The sequence below is a fragment of the Dipodomys merriami genome, unplaced genomic scaffold, assembly GCF_024711535.1.
Source record: "Dipodomys merriami isolate MVZ:Mamm:240054 unplaced genomic scaffold, mDipMer1.0.p SCAF_142, whole genome shotgun sequence".
NCBI lineage: Eukaryota > Metazoa > Chordata > Mammalia > Rodentia > Heteromyidae > Dipodomys > Dipodomys merriami.
Window position 1 is genome coordinate 188,347 of NW_027202738.1, and position 21,500 is coordinate 209,846.

Below are 21,500 nucleotides of genomic sequence, written 5' to 3' on the forward strand. Positions count from 1 at the left end.
GCAGCCACACATTCTCCACCCCTGCCATAGAAGAATATTAGCTCATGTTGGCAAGTAAGTCACATTTTTAACCTTTTTAGGAGGAGCCAGATGTCAACTCCAACACTTGAAGAAGAGCCTGCTAACAGTCCTGCTGCTTGGGGTTTTGTGGATCCAACCCAAAGAGTCAGCTGTTCTTGTTCCAGGTGGGTACACAGACAGCAGAACAGCAGGCAGCGATGGCATACTTGGTTGGCTCATCTCCCAGCCTCTCAGGCCACTTGTCTCTGTCCTTTGTTTAGTTTTGAATTCCTCCCCTCACACCCCCACACCAAGGAAGAAGTCTTTCCTTACATGCACATGATAGAGCTTATTGTCAGGACTCAGTTTATTAAGCAGTACTCCTGCAATCTGACTGTTCCCACAGTTTCTTACAGTTAGCTACTTTAAAAGTAAAGGATGTGAGTTTGGCAAGAAATTCTTAGCCAGTTAAATGGCAGTATTTAACTTCTTCAATTTTTAAAGTAGAAAATTTAAAACAGGTTGAAAACAAGATTGGCTGAAGTTAGTAGAATTTTGATAAATCTGACCTTCTGTAGATAATTAGGAAGTGTTTTGTTTTGTTTTTTTTGATGACTAAGGTAGGAATTTAGGAACACCTGCTAAAAGTTACAAGGCCTATAGTCCTGATATCTTAATTGCGCATCCATTTAGGTGTCCTCAAGAATATTCCACTTGTTGGGGTAGTAAAGAATCTTACTGTCTTGGATCTTCATTAGAGTTCATGGATATACATTTTATCCCTTAGTTTAATTGTTTGATGATTTTTCACTTATTAGGCAATGGGTAGCTCTGCTTCTAAAGTATGTATTTTTGAATCAGTTAGTGCTTAAACTTTATATAAGCATATGTAGAAGATTTCTACTTATTTCTTAGTTTAGTTCAGTGGTCTTTAATATAGCATTAATGACTTGGGTTGCAGGTCAAGAATGCAAACCTTTCTGGGTAGGTACACTGGTAGAAACATTTTTGGCCTCCTTTGCCTATCCTTTCTTGCCCCTTTGATGATACTGTTATCAAGCTCAAGCTCTGCCTTGGTGGGCAGTGTCTTGTTGAGAGATGTTCTGTCAGCCTAATGAAACTCCTGGTTGATTTTTCAAGGAGCACGTGTTTTGTTTTTTGTTTTTTGTTTTTCCTCCTTTGGTCAGTTGTGGGGCATGAACTCAGGGCCTACCACTGTTCCTGAGCCTCTTTGTGCACATGGCTAGTGCTCTGCCGCTTGAGCCACAGTGCAACTTCCAGTTTTTGAGTGGTTAATTGGAGATAAGAGTCTCACGGGCTTTTTCTGCCCAGGCTGACTTTGAACTGCGATCCTCAGATCTCAGCCGCCTGAGTAGCTAGGATGACAGGCGTGAGCCACCAGTGCCCGGCTAAGGAGCACTGTTTTTAGGAAGTTGCTTGCTTGTGAAGAGTCCTTTGAGCACGTGAGGTTCTCCTCTGGTTTTAGGGTAGATGTGGTATGCTGCAGCTGAGGATTTGTTTTTACTTTTGTCTCTAGGCCCTTACGAATTGTGTAATGGAAAAGCATTTTCTGTTAGAACTGATTGATGGATGACTCAGAGCCAAGTTGTAGTCCATAGATTGACTTGTGTCTTTGTCTGACTTTTCCTATTCTTTTCCATAATCTAGATTTTTTATTTTTGCTCCCCCCAAATAACCTTTTTACCTACTTATATCACATATCTTTCATTTTCAGTGCAAATGAATAATGCTTTTCCTTTGTGCTCTGGAATTACTGCTTTTATTTCTTCACCAAATTCTTACACCGTTGGGTCTTTTAATAGCTGTGTGCATACCAGGGTACCATAACGAAGACCTCCAGATGTTTATCTCTACACCTTACCTCTCAGGTCATCTAGTCTTTTATTTTGAGGGTGCTTTTAAGAAGTATCCTTGCAGTTGGGAGTATGGCTCAGTGATAGAGCACTTGTGAGCACAAGTGAGGTCTGTCTCTGATCCTTAGCACCTGCAAAGGGGGTGGGGGCAGAAGGGAGGGAAGGGAGGAGGGAAAGGAACATTCTTAATGTTCACATGTCTGTTTTCACCCTGAGCCAGGTTACTTATTGTAATCTTTCTATTATACTTTTCCTTTCTTATCCCATTAATGTAATCATTTATCTACTTTTCTTCATTTTCCAGTTCTAATCTGTTACTGTTTCACATGACTTCCTTTGAAATGTCTGTTTTCAATTACTCCTCATTCTTTTAGCCACTGCATCTTCCTCCTGTTCTCTCTGGCCCTGCTTCTGGTGTTTTCCTACCATCTGTCATCTGGCGACTAGTTGGCTTTCTAAGCCTGATCTTCCTGAAGCCTGCCCAGATCTGATTTCTTCCCTGAACAGGGATTTGCTAGGATTGTCTCCTACCTGTGGGCACAGTCCTGATTGTACCTATTTGGCATTGTTAGTTGAGTCACTTGATACTGCTGTAAGAAACAACTGTAAGATATTATCCTATTTACAGAAGTTCTTACTTGGAAGAGTTTGCCATAAAAATAAAACAACTACCAAAGGACTGATACATTAAATCTGTGAGAAAATCCAAGTAACAAAGTTGTTATGTGAAAATATCGAGCCTAGCTTTTCAAATGTTGAGACATTTAGATGATGTGATTGAGATATTTTACAATTAGCTTCTCTTCAGTTAGTGTGGTACTATGTTGTACTGTCAGTAGCATTATGCTTAGACCACCCTCTTCAAAGTCAGGAATTCTTTAATTTTTAAAGTAGCAATGGCAAGAGTGTTCTCAGATTATCTACTGCAGTATTATCAAACACATTATGGAATGGTCTACTCCTCACGCTATCTAATGGTCTTATGGAGCAGGGCTGCCATCCTGCTGTCCCACTAAACCATCCCATTGTGCCACACAAATCCATTTTACTGCCCACTAGGGCATCATTTAGTGCAATGCAGCAGTAATTTAATGCCACCCTAGTGGCTTCGAAGAGTTACTGCTACACTGCAGGAGAGCTTACAATTTTTCCCTGGGAATGATTTATATATTGGGAGGAACTGGCTGACCTGCTATATAACTTTGTTGCACAGATTAAACCTTGGTATCATGTAGTGGGCCCCGAAGCCATTTCTCATGCTGCTTATGCTTGCCAAGAAGTGTGTTAGCATGTGAGCAGACATGGTATTTATTCTTGCTTACATGAAATGGTTCAGGTACATCTGTATACATGCACCCTTTCACAGGCTGTCACTTCTGTCCCACTGTAATATGTCTGTAATTGTCCTAGATCCCATCTTTTCTGCATGTAATAAGAATCAAGTAAGGTTTTTAGTATTTTTATCCTATTAAATTATTAAGTTCTCTTAGGATTTAACCCTTATTATCTTAGTATTATACTTCTGGAGACTTCATCTTAGTTCCAGTATATAGAATAACAAGCCATTTTAAATCAGTCTAATTAGATTTTAGTAGAGTGTTATAAAATAGAAATTGAAAATTCTAAATTTTGTTAGGGCAGATGATCTTACATTTTTAAGGTCTTAAGATACAGTATGAGTTAGGTCATCTGAGATGTTGACTGACTTAGGAAAATGTAGAGTTCTAATCTTGTAAGAATTAGCATGTTAAATTTCTTAAATCCAGGCTGGGCACTTGTGGCTCACACCTGTAATCCTAGCTACTCAGGAGACTGAGATCTGAGGATTGTAATTCAAAGTCAGCCCAGGCAGGAATGTCTATGAGACTTCTTGTCTACAGTTAACCACCAGAAAACCAGAAGTGGCACTGTTGCTCAAAGTGGTAGAGCACTAGCCTTGAGTTGCGACAGTGCTCAGGCTCTGCAGGTTTAAGCCCCGGGGCCTACAATCAATCAATCAATCAGTCAATCAACCAATCAATAATTTAAATCAATTTTTTTGTTTAACTTGTATGTGATTGATTCTTCAATTTCCATCAATCTGAATTGCATTTTTTAGACACTATAAATCTAATTAGAAGCTGGAGTCCTTGTAGATGTGTTAGCATCCAGTATGTGTGCTAAAAGATGCAGCCTTGTCGTAGACATTTCTTTTTTAATGTTCTCATGATGCAGTTATTTGTATATGTGTATTTGTAGACTTCATTTTAACTCTCATTTTAGGCATAAACTTTTAAAACGTTGTGCAGTAGGACCCAACCGACCTCCCACAATATCTCAACCAGGGTTCAGTGCAGGACCATCTTCAGCTTCATCTTTACCACCTCCTGCTTCTTCTAAGCACAAAACAACAGAAAGACAAGAAAAAGGAGACAAGTTGCAAAAGAGACCTCTGATACCATTTCACCACCGGCCCTCTGTTGCTGAAGAGTTATGCATGGAGCCAGACACATCAGGACAGAAGCTAGGCTTGGCAGGGATGGACTCCTCTTTAGAGGTGTCTAGTAGTCGAAAGTATGATAAGCAAATGGCTGTGCCTTCCAGAAACACAAGCAAGCAAATGAATCTGAATCCTATGGATTCACCTCGTTCTCCTATCTCCCCGCTACCACCAACACTCAGCCCTCAGCCACGAGGTCAGGAAGCAGAGAGTCTGGACCCACCTTCAGTCCCTGTGAATCCAGCCTTGTATGGAAATGGGCTTGAACTTCAGCAGTTGTCCACTCTGGATGACAGAACTGTCCTCGTAGGCCAAAGACTGCCTCTGATGGCAGAGGTCAGCGAGACAGCCTTATATACTGGTATTAGGCCCTCAAACCTGGAGTCATCAGAGAAGTGGTGGCAAAGTTTTCGTCTCCCGTCCAGTGATGATGCTGAGTTCCGACCTCCAGAACTCCAGGGTGAGAGATGTGACACCAAAATAGAGGGGCCCTCAGAGAGCACTGCACTGCAAAGGTAAGACAGCTCCCTCTTGTCACTGTCTCTGGGTCGGGGGTTGTGGGGGTAAAGGGGCACGGCCCACTTCAGCCCTTCCTGCCAAACCTTCAGTGCCAAAGAAAATCAGGCTTTTCTTCTCTGTTCAAGACTTTGACTGTGGGAATCGCTTCAATTTCATATACTCTGTCCTTCATGAGGTTAGGCACATACGTCATTATTTATACATGCTGGCATGTAAAGATCCAGTGGCATTTTAGGCTACTTGGTATGTATTATTTTTGGCCTCTAGGTAGAATGGAGTATAGCTTTATGAGACCTCCCAACATACAACCTCCTTGCATGCTGCCACTTTTGAGGAAGGCCATATGTGTATTCAAGTATAAGAGAGAAACATCTCTAGTGAGAATATTTCTACAGCTTTAAGTCGCTCATTATTCCACATGCTTGCTACAGATTATCTTTTTAATATGCACCACAGCCATGTTATTATGCTAATTGAGTGACTGAGAAACCATGGTTGTGGGGCCAATAAATGACACAGGATTTGAACCTAAGCAGTCTGTTCTGGGGACCTGTGCTTTTAAGTAGCACGTGGAATTGGAGACAAAGCCGTGTATTTGGGCACTGGTGGCTCACGCCTGTAATCCTAGCTATTTAGGAGACTGAGATCTGGGGTTCACAGTTTGAAGCCAGCCCAGGCAGGAAAATCTAATTAACCACCCAAAAGAACCAGAAGTGGAACTGTAGCTCAAGTAATAGAGTGCCAGCCTTGACTGAAAAAGCTAAAGGACAACACCTAGGCCCAGAGTTCAGGCCCTGTTATGGGCAGTAATGCATATACATACATCCTACACACCCAAAAAAAAACCAAAAACAGGACTGGGAAGGTGGCTCAGTGGTAGAGTGCTTGCCTCATGAGGCCCTGGGTTCATTTCCTCAGCACCACATAAGCAGAAAAGGCTGGAAGTGGCGCTGTGGCACAAGTGGTAGAGTGCTAGCCTCGTCTGAACTGCTGAGGGACAGCGTCTAGGCTCAGAGTTCAGGCCCCACAGCTGACCAAAAAATAAACAAAAAGCAAAATAGAAAATAAAAACAAAACCCTATTTAAAAAATAAACACACATATACACACAAAATAGTTTTTTTAGATTATTTTAAAGTTCTAACATACTTTTAAATTGCAACAAATCATTTTAAATTGTTTAATCTTGTTTAGATTGTTACTCATTTTCCTTTTTAGACTCCTAGCACAACCTAACAAACGGTTTAAGATCTGGCAAGACAAGCAGCCCCAGATGCAGCCGCTCCACTTCCTTGACCCATCGCCTCTCTCACAACAACCTGGAGATGGTCTGGGAGAAGTCAATGACCCGTACACCTTTGAGGATGGGGACATAAAGTACATCTTCACAGCAAACAAGAAATGCAAACAAGGGACAGAGAAAGACTCCCTGAAGAAGAGCAAGGTACCCTTTTCCACACCGTGAGTCCACGTGGTGTGGTTTCTATCTGTCTGCGTGATGTGTGTGGGAAGGCTTTGGAGGCCGGATGTTGAGGTAGTCTTGCCTGATCGCTCTGTTCCCATGTTCATGCTCTTGGTACTATTGTATTGAACAGCATATTGCTCCTTTTTTATGTCATGGCTCACCTTTGTTTAAAAGTCAGCCGAACATAAATGAGCACATATTTTCCAGGCTGGAGCTTATACAGTGCATGTTTCCTCTCATATGCTAATTCTTGTTGGCCTATGCTCCCTCCTATTTCTCTTTATGTATTATTCCAAAGTACCCAAGATGGAAAGGAAAAAAAAAGTGAAAACCAGTATCTACTATTTTTTGAGCACTTATTATGTTACTGTGCTGAGCATTATACCTTTATACTTTCTGAATTAATATCAACAGTATGCAAGACTGTGCATAGACTGTTAGTAATTTTCTCCTGTTCCACTGCACAAATGTGAGTACTGGATGTGTCTGCTGTCTTTAAAAGGCTCTATAAAATACTAGGCTATTTAAAGATACATTCTTAAGATTAGAGGAAGTATGACAATGAAAATAAGCTAGTACAGTCAAAGGGAATGCTTTTTTAAAAAAATTGAAATAGTTATTTTTCAGATTTCTTTACAGAAATTTCTGGAGGTCCAGAAAGCTTGAACTATAATTCAGCATCTAAAATGTTACCAAAGGCAGCTTTTAACACCATGGCATTCTTTAACTAAATGCCACCAGTACTATTTAGGAGTAAACCACTCTTCACTCCGAATACCCCAGAGGATTGAGGGGAATGTTGGGAAGTTCTTGGTTCTGTTTAAATTCCAGAGCAAGAACATATATTTTATTTCTTTGGTTGCATAGACCATGGTTTATCATACTTGTGCTCATAACAAGTTCCATTCAACCCTCTAATTCTTTGTGTTCTCCCTCATATTCCACACTTTGGGTTGGTGTTCATGTGTTTTGTTTGGCTGAATTTATTACACAGTCAGAGGATGGATTTGGTACCAAGGATGTCACTACACCAGGTCATTCCACGCCGGTGCCTGATGGGAAAAATGCCATGTCTATTTTCAGTTCTGCTACTAAAACAGGTGTGTACTATGATTATTTGCCTCACTTGGATTGTTGCTAAAATAGAATGTGAGGGAGATGCATCTCAATTTAAAATTATATTCTTATTGTTATAGTAGTAATTTGATCCCATTTATATTTTGTCATAGTTTGTTTTTCAGTTCCTTTCAAAACTGATAAACATAATTGGAAATAATTGTCTCAAAATTTAAATAAAACTATAGGAAAGAAGTTCACGAGCAGATCTTACCTATTGAGATCATGCCCTTTCCTCACTTCTTCTTAATTGATCAATCTGCTCATTCTCTTCCTTGTTTTCTTTTTTCCTTTTCCTACCCCCACCCTTTTCTACAGATGTCCGACAAGATAATGCTGCTGGCAGAGCTGGCTCCAGTAGCCTTACACAGGTGACAGACTTGGCACCTTCCCTGCATGACTTAGACAACATCTTTGATAATTCTGATGATGATGAACTTGGGGTGAGTCTGCCACAGCTACATATATAAAAACTTTGGTAAAAGCCAGGTGTCAGTGGCTCATTCCTATAATCCTAGCTACCCAGGAGACTGAGATCTTGAGATCTGAGGATTGTAGTTCGAAGCCAGTCTGGGCAGGCTGTGAGACTCTTCTCTCCAATTAACCAGCAAAAAGCCAGAATTGGAGGTGTGGTTTACAAGTAGTAGAGCACCAGCCTGGAGTAAAAAAAAAATAAGGGTCAGGGCCCAGGCCCTGAGTTCAAGCTCCAGTTCCAGAACACAAAATCAAAGAACTACTAAATAGGAGGTTATTGTCCCTATAGTTGGATCTACTGAGTTTGAAGGCTCTTATTTTAGGTTCTGAATGTTATCCAAAAAGTTTGTATATCTTGAAAAGAGCCACAGTGTTTTAGTTATTAATACAGTATTTAACACATTGGGTTTTGTTTGTGAATGCTTTTTTATTACTGTGTTTGTTTCTGGCAGCACAGGGGTTTGAACTCAGGGCCTGTGCTTGATAAGAAGTTGTTCTGCTACTTGAACCATGTCCCTAGCCACCCAATTATTTTATTAAATTCTTCTAAATATTATTGGACCTAAGGAAATATATGTTTCTTTAGATATTTTTAAACTAGTGCCCACATACCTTTTTAATCATCTAATAAATCAAGAGGTTAAGTTTGTATTATGATATTATTTTATGTGCTTTGTACTCTCTAGCTAGCCACATAGATTTGTGGTAGGGAAATAGTATATAGAGTTTAATTTAATAAAAGACATGATTATAGTGGAGGGCAAGACCATTTTTTGTTGATTAAGTAGGCCAGTAGTCAGCAAATTCTTGTTCTCATCCTTGTATTTCTCTGTACCTTTGGCAGAATTAGTTCATGATATTTCCAGGAGACCTAGAAATGTGTAAAACATTGTTTCTTTTCTAAGAAACCACCTTATTAGTTTTTTATTTTTTTTCTAGCCATCTGTTCTATAAACATTTTCAAATTAGGTGATGAGTTTCTGTGTGTGGTGGGTACAGAGGCTAGTGATCAAAGTTACCATTATGATTAGATTGTTGCCTTTAAACTTGAGACGGTTGTAGACTTAAAGAGAGCACATACATAAAGTTACAATGTACTTATTGTACATTGTACAATACAATTGTGACAGATGAGAATCTAAGGATTCTGGCTAGTTATTTAAGTACAGATGCCTTGCTGGCAAGGCAGCAGTATTTCAGGCTTGAACATGAGTGGGGATCAGATTTCTAACACCAATTGTGACTAATTAACAGGTACACCATTAATGTGGCACATATGTAGAAGCTGATGAGATAGATCATAAGGGGTTTGAAGAATGTATTTGACTTGATGTGGAGAGACAGGTCAGAGCTAGGTGTGGAGGGCATTGGTTTAAGTGAGAATGAGCTGTGAGTAAATAGCAAGAAACAAAGTAGATCTGGGTACTGGGAGCTAAGGAACAACCTGCTTATTGCTGATTCTTCTTGGTAGTCAGAGACTGACAGAACTTGAGAAGATTTTGGCTAGGACTCAGGTTTGGGCTTCACATTTTACCCTCTGGGTTTGGGTGCTGTCCCTGAGCTTCTTTTGCTCAAGGCTAGCAGAATACCACTTGAGCCACAGCTTCACTTTGGGCTTTTTTCTTGGCCTGGCTTCAAACCATGATCCTCAGATCTCAGCCTCCTGAATAGCTAAGGTTACAGGCATGAGCCACCTATGCCTGACAGAGTAGACGTTCTATCTGGTATTTTGTTGGATTGGAGTGTGAGGACCTAGAATTAGACAATAGCTACATGAAAGAAAAGAACATGGCAATATGAAAAACACAGAAGAACTGACATGTTTCTTTATTGTTTAACTAAGTCCTTTTTGAGTTCAACTTTCTTTGAAAGCCAAGCACTGCCTCAGATTGGTCTTTAAGATCCTGAAAGTCAGGTTAGGTGCTTTAGTAGTGATGGCGATAGCAAAATATAGAAAGGTTAAGAATCACAAATCAAAGAAATAGGAAGAAAGGAAGGAGAACCAGTAAAGTAATATGGATGGGCTGCCATTGTGATTGTTCTGTGTGTTCTGGGTCACTGGACTTATTCTCTGTCCAAACTATAAATTACTCAGCTGCTGATGGCTTACATCTGCAATCTTAGCTACTCAAGAGACTGAGACCTGGAGGTTTGTCAATCTCAACAAGCCCAGGAAAGGAAAGTCTGTGAGACTGTATCTTCAGAACAACCAACACAAAGCAGAGTTAGGGTCATTGCTCAAATGTTAGATTACCAATTGATACAAGACACTGAATTCAAATCCTAGTACTGTCAAAGCGAGTTGGATTTTTTATTGATTTTTTTGTGTGTTGAAATGAGTGTTTCTGCTTTGATTTCTAGCATTTAATCATGTAAATGTTTACTTTAAAATCAACTGCTAATTCCTTTAACTAGTTAGTGAAGTTTGGAGATTATTGACCAAGATTTTGTCTCAGATGTCTTTGAACTGAATTTTATTTTTCAACTATATAAAAGCATTGTATTTGCAAAATTTTTACTTTATATGTATTTCATTTTCATTTTTAGTTTTTTATTTTTAGTTTTTGTTGGTCGTGGGGCCTGAACTCTGGGCCAGGGCGCTGTCCCTCAGCTCTTCAGCTCAAAGCTAGCACTCTACACTTGAACTATATAGCACTACTTTCAGCTTTTTCTGCTTATGTGTTGTTAAGAAATCGAACCCAGGGCCTCATGCATGCAAGGCAAGCACTCTGCTACTGAGCCATCTTCCCAGCCTTCATTTTTATTTTTTTAGAGTATATTTGTATTCTTGAAGCTAATCTTGCATAGAAAAAGAATTGATCTCTTTTGAATTTTATTTTGTAAATAAAGCTATTTTGAGATGGGCAAAGAAGGTGAAAATTTTTTATGGCAAAAATTTAAAAATAGTAGTAGTTTTAGATGGCTTGAGATCTACTTTCGCTTCTTGTCCCAAGCAAGGAACCAGACTATCTGATGGTTATTACTGGAAACATTGTTCTAATGTCATGATTGTGTTCATGAAGACAGACTGACTTGTAGTGACCTGGGAAGGAAGGATTGCCAAAGGTCTGTAGACTGCTTTGATAGCACAATCTGCCTTCACACACCCAGTTTCTTTTACATGAAAAGCTTGTAGCCATCTCCTTCCTTGTACTGTCTGCTGTGTTTTTTGACATTCAGCTGGTGAATATTGTGAGGGGAAGCATTTCTCCTTTATTTAGTATCAATAGGCACATTCTTTGAAATGTTGAACCCCTGCTTTGCTTGAGTGTTACTATGTTTTAATGATAATGATCTGTTCTTAGGCTGTATCCCCTGCACTACGCTCATCAAAAATGCCTACAATTGGGACAGAAGACCGGCCTCTTGGAAAGGATGGAAGAGCTGCTGTTCCTTACCCACCAAGTATGTGAAGAAAGTCACTGAGTTTTGGACACTGTCTGTAACTCTTCTATAACACTCTTATCTTACACTTAGAGCTGCTCTGTCTGAAATCCCCTTCCTTTTCTTTGGGTGTAATTCTGTGAGGGAAAACGAATAAAAGATGGTATTTCTGGTAAGACACAGTTCATTATGTTCAGAAACTGTGTTGTTTAGAATTCTTAATACTTGTCAGAGTATTACTGTTTATAGTTAAAATATGTAGAAAAATATGTTTTGGGTTTGTGTCTAGTAGGATAAATGCTGTGAACTTGATTTTTAGAGTAATCACTTACTATAAAATACTGCATGAAATCCTTTCATAAATGTAATTCACTCGGGTTTATTGATATTATCTTTCCTGGTTCTTGTCAAGACACATACTGTTTCCTTTTGAGATCAACATGTTTTGTTTTTCATGTTGATGAGAAAAGCATACTTTCAGAGTATTCTTCTTCACCCATGATTCTTTAGAATAAATTCAAGGGTAGCTTATCTGGATACTTTGCAGCAGAGTCATAGTTCCATTGCAAATCATTCTTTAAGACCTTCTCATTAACTTCGGCTGGTAATGAGAACAAATTGAGAGTAAAAACCACCGTGTTGTAGGGATGAGTGAAAAAGTTTTATGAACCTATAAATGTAGTGCTGATTTACTCAAATGTGGAAGTGGGATAGATACAAAGATTGGGTTTTGACAGCTTTAGTGGATCCATAGCTTTAAAAAATATTCAAAGCTTTCTCAAGCATGACATGGATAGAAATGAATAATGATGGCTAGCTGGTTGCTGTAGTTTTTTTTTAATTAAACATTTTTCTTTTTTTTATTACACTGAGCTGCAGAATTTTTTTAAACATAGAACTTCACAGATTAAAAGAAATTCTACTGAAATAGATAACTGTGGGGTCAAATGAATGAAAGTTTTTCCACGTACTGAACCAATTAATTTGAGATCAAGTACACAGTGCTCTCTGTTCTTTAACTTGTATTCAAAAAGGAATTACTTCAGAATGAACTTACTCAAAATTTGATGATAAAGTGCAGATTATAATTGATTTAAAATGTATCACAGAAGTGTTAGTACCAACAATATCCACATAAAGTGTGTGTGTATATGTGTGTGTGTGTGTGTGTGTAAGTTTATTTTTGTTGGAATTTTTTATTTTTGTAGAGAAGGTATGTGGGCACGTACATAGGATTTCTGCCCCTAGAATGACAATAAAGTAGACTGACAAGAGGTAGTTTTATTGGACTTACGAAATTTAAAGACTAGAATAGCAATATTCACTAGAAATATAAGCCAGAACCATTTATGCAATTTAGGTTTTCTAGTAACTACATTATAAGGTGAATGTACACATGAAATTAACTTGGAGTGTGACCTCAAGTAGCATAATTCTTATTATTCATTTTGTTCGGTTGTGGGGCTTGAACTCCGGGCCTGAGCACTGTCCCTTAGCTTTTCAGCTCAAGTCTAGCGCTCCACCACTTGATCCTCAGCGCCACTCTGGTTTTCTGGTGGTTTATTAGAGATAAGAGTCTCACAGACTTTTTTACCTGGGCTAGCTTTGAACTGTGATCCTCAGATATCAGCCTTCTGAGTAGCTAGGATTATAGGCGTGAGCCACTAGCGCCTGGCTTCAAGTAGCATAATTCTTAAGTGTAGTTAGTTTGAAAAGTGATTAAGATATTTCACTTTTTGTGGATACTCTTTGAAATTGGTATGTGTTTGGTTGACTTCTGATTTGAATTTCCAGTAGCCCTGTGTAGCTAGTAGATACTAGCTACATGTTCATAATTATTATGTATGTAATAATGAAGGAGGTAGTCAGGTAGTCAGAGATTTTTCTTGGATCTTGTTAAGCACTTGCTTTTGTGAAGTTTTGTCTGTGACATCATGTCCCTTTGAAGATGGCTTTGAGGAAGCAAAATGAAAGTGAATGTTCTGAAATGGTATCATTTCTTTTCTGTAAGCACTATTTTCACAGCCTCTTCTGAGTGCTAGGGTGAGGGGCACACAAAAATCAGGGGTATAGCCTCTATTGGAAGACTCCATTCCTGAATGTGAATACTTGGCTAACACTGGAGGTGGTTGGGTGTCCCTACTGAGTTCCAGCCGGGGCAAGGTAGAAAGTCATTGGTCCTGGGGGCAAGATAGCTCCCTCCAGTTTGTTCTGGTAACTTCCTATTTTCACTTTAGCCCCTTTCTAGGAAGAAAATTGCAAGCCATATTTTTCTATTTTGGAGAACCAAAGTTCATTTTTCTTCCTTACCAACTTAGAGTAAGGCCAATTCCTTTTATCATCTTAAAGCTCTTTTCAGAAATTCACTGTGAGTGAACATCAGTTCTACCTTTTCCCAGTCAAACCCTAATAATTGGGAGTGAAGACTCAGTTTGTGTCATCTTGATCACTTCATGTTCAGATCTTTGTGGCAGATGTTGGTTTCTGTACATCCATTATCTCATTTAGCATGCAGTGTGAGGAAGACATTACTAACATTCTATTGATGAGCAATTGAAGTTAAGAGAGGTTAAGGCCTTTCTCAGGAATACATGTTAATAAAAATGGTGAAGAGGGCTGGGAAGGTGGCTCAGTGGTAGAGTGCTTGCCTGGCATGCATGAAGCCCTGGGTTTGATTCCTCAGTACCACATAAACAGAAAAAGCCAGAAGTGGCACTGTGGCTCAAGTGGTAGAATGCTAGACTTTAGCAAAAGAGGATCGGAGACAGTGCCCAGGCCCTGAGTTCAAGCCCCAGGATTGGGGGAAAAAAAAATGTGGAAGAACACTTTGTAGAGTGAACCTAGATGTTTTTGCGCGCGCGTGTGTGTGTGTGTGTGTGTGTGTGTGTGTGTGTGTGTGTGTGTGTGTGTGTGTACGCACGCTGTCTTGGTGAAAGTGAACAGGCATAGATGTGCAACTGTACATGTATGTAGAGCACCAGCAGTAAAACCAGGCAGCACAAAGTACAAGTGATGTCATCACATTTCTTAGAGGAAATTTAAAAGCTAATTTAATGGGAACTTAAATTTTTTTTTTTGTAAAGGTATTGTACAGAGGGGTTACAGTTACATAAGTGAAGTAATGAGCACATTTCCTATTGAGCATTGTTACCTCCTCCTTTGGTTTTCCTTTACTATCCTTTCCCTCCCTCACCCCCAACTCCCCCCCTCCAAAAGTTGTGAAGTTTATTTTCAACATAGTGTCTGTACATCTAACTGTTACAATGGGTCAACCTGTACCTTATTTCAGCATTTTGTTATTTCCCTTCCCCAATAGGGACTCTCTTTTTCTCATAAAATGTTTTATCATAGAATATTAGTTTAAAAGCTAATAGGGACTTTTTTTTTGGTAAAATGTTTTATCACAGAATATTTGTAAGTAAAAGGCTATGTTTTGTTTATTATTTTGACTGGAAGAATATTTTTTACATAACTTGAGGATCTTAAGGCAATTTGAAATTTTTTTGTAAGGCAGTATAATACTATAAAATACATTTGAATTTTATATTAAAATCTTGTAGTCACTGCTCTTTTTTCTTGGGAAAGGTTAAAGGTAAACTCTATATCTTCTATATTTAAAAAAGATTATCTGGACCCTGCTATATTTGAAGACCTTTTTCCACCTTAGGATCTATTACGTAGCATACCAAATAGTTCTCTAGTAGTTTCTTTTTTGATTGTTTTTCTTATTTCTTGGGATTGCTCCCTTCCTTACAGGTAGAATGTTGTCATAGCAAGGAGATGCCTTGCTCACCTTTGGGGATTTCTTTTTTACCATTTGCACTAGTGAACTCTTATACACACAGTACAGTCAATGGAAGTGAGAGTTGAAACCGCCACCCTGCCTGGGGTGTTCCCCCTTCTATTTTACAGGTAGTATCTGTGCCATGGTGAACCTGATCTAACCCAGAGGTGATCATCTTTCTTTCTGAGGAGGTTATTGGAACCTCCTCTGTCCCAGACAGAAAAAAATCAAGCAAGCCCTTTGAGAACTCCACATCTGTTCAAGCTTTCTCTACTGGACGGAGGCCCGGAGGCCCTGGCCTTAGCAGAACTGTGTCCAGGGCACCTGAACTGTGCCTTTCGGCCTGCTGTTATTTCTTTATACAGTTATGCCATAGGCAGTAGCTCAGGACAGAATGTGGGCTGGTTGTTTTGTATTAATTTCTGGTTAGAGCTTTGAGTCAGATCTTAGTCTATTCACTGGTCACTGAAGACAATAGGATAAGAACTGGGGACCTTGAATAGGATTCCAAATTGCTGATTTAAACTAAATACATTTGCTGGACAGGACTCCCCCCTAGTGGCCAAGCTTTATAAACCCAATTTTAGTGATTACTTCAGGTATATTAAAGAGACTTTTTTAAAAGGATTGTGAATTGTTTACTATTGGAGGTTTTTTCTTTCCTTTTCCTTTCTTCTTTTTCTTGAAGTTAAACTCAGGACACTGTACATGGCCTCTTGAGTTGTTGTCGTTGTCCTCATCCTCATCGTCCCCCTTGTCCTTCTCCTCCCCCTTCCCCCCCTCCTCCCCATCCTCCCCCTTCTTTTTTCTCCTCCTTCCTCTTCCTCCTCCCCCTCCCCCCTCCTTCTCCTCCCTCCCTCCCTCCCTCCCTCCCTCCCTCCCTCCCTCCCTCCCTCCCTCCCTCCCTCCCTCCCTCCCTTTCTTTCGTCTTCTTTCTTGTTCCTTTTTTTTCCCCCCCAGTCCTGGGACTTGAGCTCAGGACCTGGGCCCCTGTCCTTAGCTTCTTTTGCTCAAGGCTAAAGTGCCTTACCACTTGAGCCACAGTGCTACTTCTGGCTTTTTCTTATTATGTGGTACTGGGGAATTGAATCCAGGGCTTCATGCATGCTAGGCAAGCACTCCACCTCTAAGCCACATTCCCAGTTCTGAGTATTTCTTAAAATACTTGTTTTTTTTTCTTCTTCAAACACATGATTGATATCCAACAAATTATTTTTTGATTCTAGTCTGGAATGCGTGCAGAATTGTTTCCCCAAAAGGTTGGCACAAAAATCACCTGAAACCAGTTTTTATTATTTTTAGTATTTCATGTATCACTGTAAACACGATGGAATTTGTCTGTGTGCCCACTCCCCCATTCCCTCCCCCCCCCCCCCCCCACCATCCTGCACAGTAGTATTAGAGCTTGAACTTAGGCCTTGCACCCTTGCTTGGCCTTTTCTTTCAAGGCTGGTGCTCTACCACCTGAGCTATACTTCCATTTCTGGCTTTTTGGAGATAAAGAGTCTCATGGACTGTCCAGGGTGGCTTCCAGCTGGGATCCTCAGATCAAAGCTTCCTGAGTAGCTAGAATTACAGACATGAGCCATCAGTGCTTAGGAATAGAATTTTAATATTCCAGGGGTAGAATTTTTAATAGTGCAGCTACATCTAAATCACTTCCAGTTTCCCTTTCATTCACCTAATACATTTTTTAGTAACTATTGGAAGAAAAATGAATATAATAGAGATTTTATACACTTAATTGGTACAAAGTCATATCATAAAGCATTATAGAATATTGGTAAAGTCTCAGAAAAGTATCATTTTTTTTACTTGTGACCATCTTTTTAGAAGCTTCCGTTCTTAGTGTGCTCACGTGTAATTGATGTGAACATTCAGTCAGCGTTATTTGTGGAGCCCAGTGGGGTGCCTGGGTACAAACGAGGATATTTGTAGGTTTGCCTTTCAAAGAGTTTTCTTTTTTTAGCAGTTGCAGATTTACAGAGGATGTTCCCCACCCCTCCATCTTTGGAACAGCATCCTGCCTTTTCACCTGTGATGACTTACAAAGATGGGATACTTCCAGAGACAGTGACGGCGTTAGGTATGATGGAGAGTCCTGCGGTCAGTATGGTTTCCACACACCTCCCAGAATTCAAAATGGAAGTGGAAGATGGATTAGGAAGTCCCAAGCCAGAAGAAATAAAGGTAATTGTCCGTGTACTCATGTCTTCAAGGCAGGGTGGTTTTCAAGTGGACTCATATACAGCTTTATTTTTTTGAGATGAGACATGAACTTGGTACCTGATACCTTTGCTCATTGACTGGCGCTCTGCCAACTGAGCCCTACCTCCATCCCCTCATATACAACTTTTAAAAATGACATTATTTATGTGTCATACCCACAGTTTCTAAGAATCTTTTGAGCATGAGGTACCACTGGGCATACTAATTATAGTGTCTTGACTAAATGTTTTGGTAGTAATAATTTTTTAATTCATCAATAAGAAAAATACAGTTTTTTTGTGGCTGTGTTTATGAAGCCCTGAGCAACTGTGGCACTAACACTAGCTGTTTTGTTGTTACAGGACTTTTCATATGTGCACAGACCTCCACCTTTTCAACCATTTGTGGGATCCTCCATGTTTGCTCCACTGAAGATGTTGCCGAGCCATTGCCTGCTACCTCTGAAAATACCCGATGCCTGTCTGTTTCGGCCTTCGTGGGCAATTCCTCCTAAAATCGAACAACTGCCCCTGCCCTCCGCAGCCACTTTCGTTAGAGATGGCTACAAGTACGTGCAGAGACTTTGCTCATTTTGGGCCTTATTTCAGACCAAGAGAACACTTGTTAAAAGTGGTGACAATAACAAATCATTTGAGACTTGGATGATTCATGATTTTGTGCCCATTATCTGTATAATCGTTTCTAAATGAGGTTTTTTTTTTTGTTTATACAAATTAGGATTATTTGTATAGAGAAGTGTGGTGCTCATATTTATTCATTGTGAAATCTGACTACCACTAAATCAGACATTGATAGGAGTTGGTTGTATTTTGGGAGTGGTGTTTTATGTAAAGTGATAATTTCAGTGTATTACTTAATGGCACCTTAAAATTCAGTATTAATATAGGTAAATTTCTCTGTCGCTGACCCCACATCATTTTGAAAAGCAGCAACAGTGGCAGTATGATTTGATGGATGAAAAAGGTGTTCATGAACACTGGACAGATTTCCTGGTATCTGGAAAAACAGTACTTATCTCACCAACATAATCAACTTTCTTTGGAATAAATACTGTTTTAATAAAATACAATGCTATAAAATAAGAAACCAGGCACTTAAACTGGTATTTGGGCCCAGATGAGCCCACCTGCCCCTGTAGGACAGCAAGGTCAGTAGGCCTTGGTTTGTGCCCTGTTCCCAGTGACAATGGCTGTTCGGTGGGTGGAGCTGCTGTCATGGAGTGGTGGGATCAGTGTGGTCAGAGTGTTCTGTTCTGGAGTGCTGGTGGAAATCCAGACATTTATGGTTTCTACTTTTTAAAGTCTTGGCAGCTTTTTCAGCATTATATTTTAGGAATCAATGAAACAAATATGTGGTACAGACTCGTTCTGTGGGCTACATGTTTGTGTCTTCCTAATAAACTATCTTATTGAAATTTAATGCAATAACCCAGCTTCATGTTTGTGTATGTGAAGTCAGTGACAGAATGAGAAGCTAATGGAGGCATAGTGAGAAGACCCTAGGTATGGGAGCCAGGCTACAGTATCATAAGATATACATTCATGCCTTCTCAGAGTTGTCTGTATAACATTTAATAGTCTGAGGATCCTGTTCTTCCTCCTGCTCCCCAGAACTTTGGACAGCCTCTAGAGCTAATGGCTTATTGAGGTGTCATGGAAATAACTGCATAACCAGTAGGAAAGAATGTGCTCAGAAGCACAGTGCTGTGAGTCCCTGGCAAGTGGGCGCTGTTGTACTCCAGAGGTATTCCAGCTTCCTTACTTAGTTTAGGTCCTGCTATCACACCAGCACATACCCTGCACACATGTTAGCATTCCCAGTTGTGAATAAATGAAACTTCAGGAAACACATTCAGTGGTTTAATCTCTCACATTCCTCCTGCAGGTTTCCCCTAAATACTGCACATAACCTTTTATTATTTGATAGGATAGCTTAGAGCATATGGTAACTGTTTACATCTATTACCTCTGCTCTTTGCCATCCAAAGATTTTTTTGTGTGTGTTCTAGATGGCCAGTGTGAATAAAACTTCCTATGTGGCAGTCACTGGCCTTGTGTGGTAGCTAGTGAGACTAAATCTGAGTTTGAGTTTCATTTGATTTAAGTCCATCCTGTGGAGCGAGTGGATATCTGACTGACATCATAGTTATACACAGTATGGTCCTAGTGTTGTGGTATCCAGTCTCCACCACCCTGGACCTCCTCTTGGTCATACTCAGTGTACCTGTGATCACTTGACTCAAGTCTATTGCACTTTTCTGTCTTTTTCATTGTTGTATATCCAGCTTCTAACATTATGTTAGAAGGTTGATGTTCAACTCAATTTTATTGAATATGAGAAACCAGATTATTATATCAGACGATCTATTCTTTCTACCTAGGGGGACAGTTTAAACATTTCCATTTTTAGGCAGTAGTTCTAGTTCTTTATCCAGTATGAATTACATAATTATTTCAGGGTTTTGTTGAACAGGTAAACTTGAAAGGAATCCAGTTCGAATGAAGATCATTGTTACACACTTACTATTTTGATCTGAAACAATAGTAATTGCCAACCAAATTTTCTGGATCATTTAAATCTATAGTCAAGGTACTACTATGTCTCAGATTTAAAAGTATTTTATAATGCCTGATTTGGGTTTTAAGGCTAATAGTAAAGGCATTAAAAGAATCACAAGAAAATTATTTGACAAAGCATTTCTTTATTAGTTTTTCTTCTACATTGTGAATAAGTGCATATTTCATTTATTGAAAAAACATCAGTTTAACTACAGTATTTGTTTTTTGTTTTGTGTTTTGCCAGTCCTTGGGCTTGAACTCAGGGCCTGGGCACTGTCCCTGACCATCTTTTACTCAAGGCTAGCACTCTTGAGCCACAGCCACAGCTCCACTTCCAGTTTTTTTCTGTTTATGTGGTACTGAGGAATCTGACCCAGGGCTTCATGCACACTGGGCAAACACTTGACCTCTAAACCACATTCCCAGCCCCTAACTACAGTATTTGTACATAAGAGAATCAATACTGAAAAAAAATGCCTTTGATTTCGAAGTGTAGAGAATAGACTTGTATGCTATTTACACAGGTACATCAGAAAGTGTATCCAGAAAATGTCTTACAAGAACAAAACAGCTGTAGACACTATCTTCTGTTTGGTTATTCTTCCAAGTTATTACTGCTTATAAGAAAATAGATCATCAACTCAGTCCTAGGGAACAAAAATAACTGTACAATATGTAATACACAACATATTTAAAAATAAGAGATGGAATAAGAGTGCCTTTCATCCCACAGATATCTTTTTTTAGAAGCTAGAAAGCAGGATACACTGTTTCTCCTTCTGCAGGCACATCTTCCTAATTACCACCAAAGCCTGTTATGGCATGTGCAGTATTTCTGATAATTAAGTGCAGCACTGGCAATGGGCTAGAATCCCCCCCCTCTCTCCCGCCTCCCCCCAAAAAAACCCAGGTCACGTATTACTATGAAAATGTGAATCAAGAAAGGGTTGCAGTTGGAAAATTAGAAAAATGTTAAAATGTTATATGTATTTGATTATAACTATTCTAGTATCATATATAGATCTAGCCTCTGGGAGCAAATTTACTGGCAGAGTTTCAGGTTCAAAAATGCTGGTGTTGGGCTGGGAAGGTGGCTTAGTGGTAGAGCACTTGCCTTGCATGCATGAGGCCCTGTGTTCGATTCCTCAGCACCACATAAGCAGAAAAAAAAAAAGCTGGAAGTGGCGCTGTGGCTCAAGTGGTAGAGTGCTAGCCTTGAGCTGAAGAGCTGAGGGACAGCACCCAGGCCCAGAGTTCAGGCCCCACGACCTGACCCAAAAAAAAATTTTAAAAAAAATGCCAGTGTCTCCCTACCTACCTATGAGAGCACCCATACTCTGCTAGAGTGTACCCCTGTCCTTGTGCTTGTCTGTCTGCTTTTTGTCTGTATGTCTTCTTGCATGTTTGTTTACTTACTCAATATAGTTCTGCTAAGTTTTCTTACCACCACCACCACCACCAAAAAAAAAAGAGACAAAACCATACTCACAAGTTAGATGGAATTTCAATCCTATCATCTTTTAGCTAATTGAGCATCCAAACTCATATGCCTAAGTTCCAGTTAGTAGTTACAACTTCTCAAACTCAAATTTATTAAACCCATTGTCATGTATCCTTAC

At 39.6% G+C, this 21,500-nt stretch overlaps 1 protein-coding gene across 3 annotated transcripts in view; it reads left to right on the forward strand.

Moving 5' to 3' along the window:
• Med13l (mediator complex subunit 13L) overlaps window positions 1-21,500 on the forward strand; it is a 207,107-nt gene that overhangs the window by 155,327 nt on the left and 30,280 nt on the right. For 2 of the 3 annotated variants that reach the window (XR_011371693.1, XM_070021419.1), the window contains exons 9-16: window positions 81-185; window positions 4,137-4,868; window positions 6,090-6,315; window positions 7,331-7,436; window positions 7,771-7,895; window positions 11,232-11,331; window positions 17,064-17,284; window positions 17,665-17,870. Coding sequence is in view for 2 of the 3 variants with exons in the window: in XM_070021419.1 (XP_069877520.1) it covers window positions 81-185; window positions 4,137-4,868; window positions 6,090-6,315; window positions 7,331-7,436; window positions 7,771-7,895; window positions 11,232-11,331; window positions 17,064-17,284; window positions 17,665-17,870 (1,821 nt within the window). In the remaining variant the exon portion in view is untranslated. The remainder of the gene's footprint in view (window positions 1-80; window positions 186-4,136; window positions 4,869-6,089; window positions 6,316-7,330; window positions 7,437-7,770; window positions 7,896-11,231; window positions 11,332-17,063; window positions 17,285-17,664; window positions 17,871-21,500) is intronic. The other variant, XM_070021420.1, reaches the window with a different exon arrangement.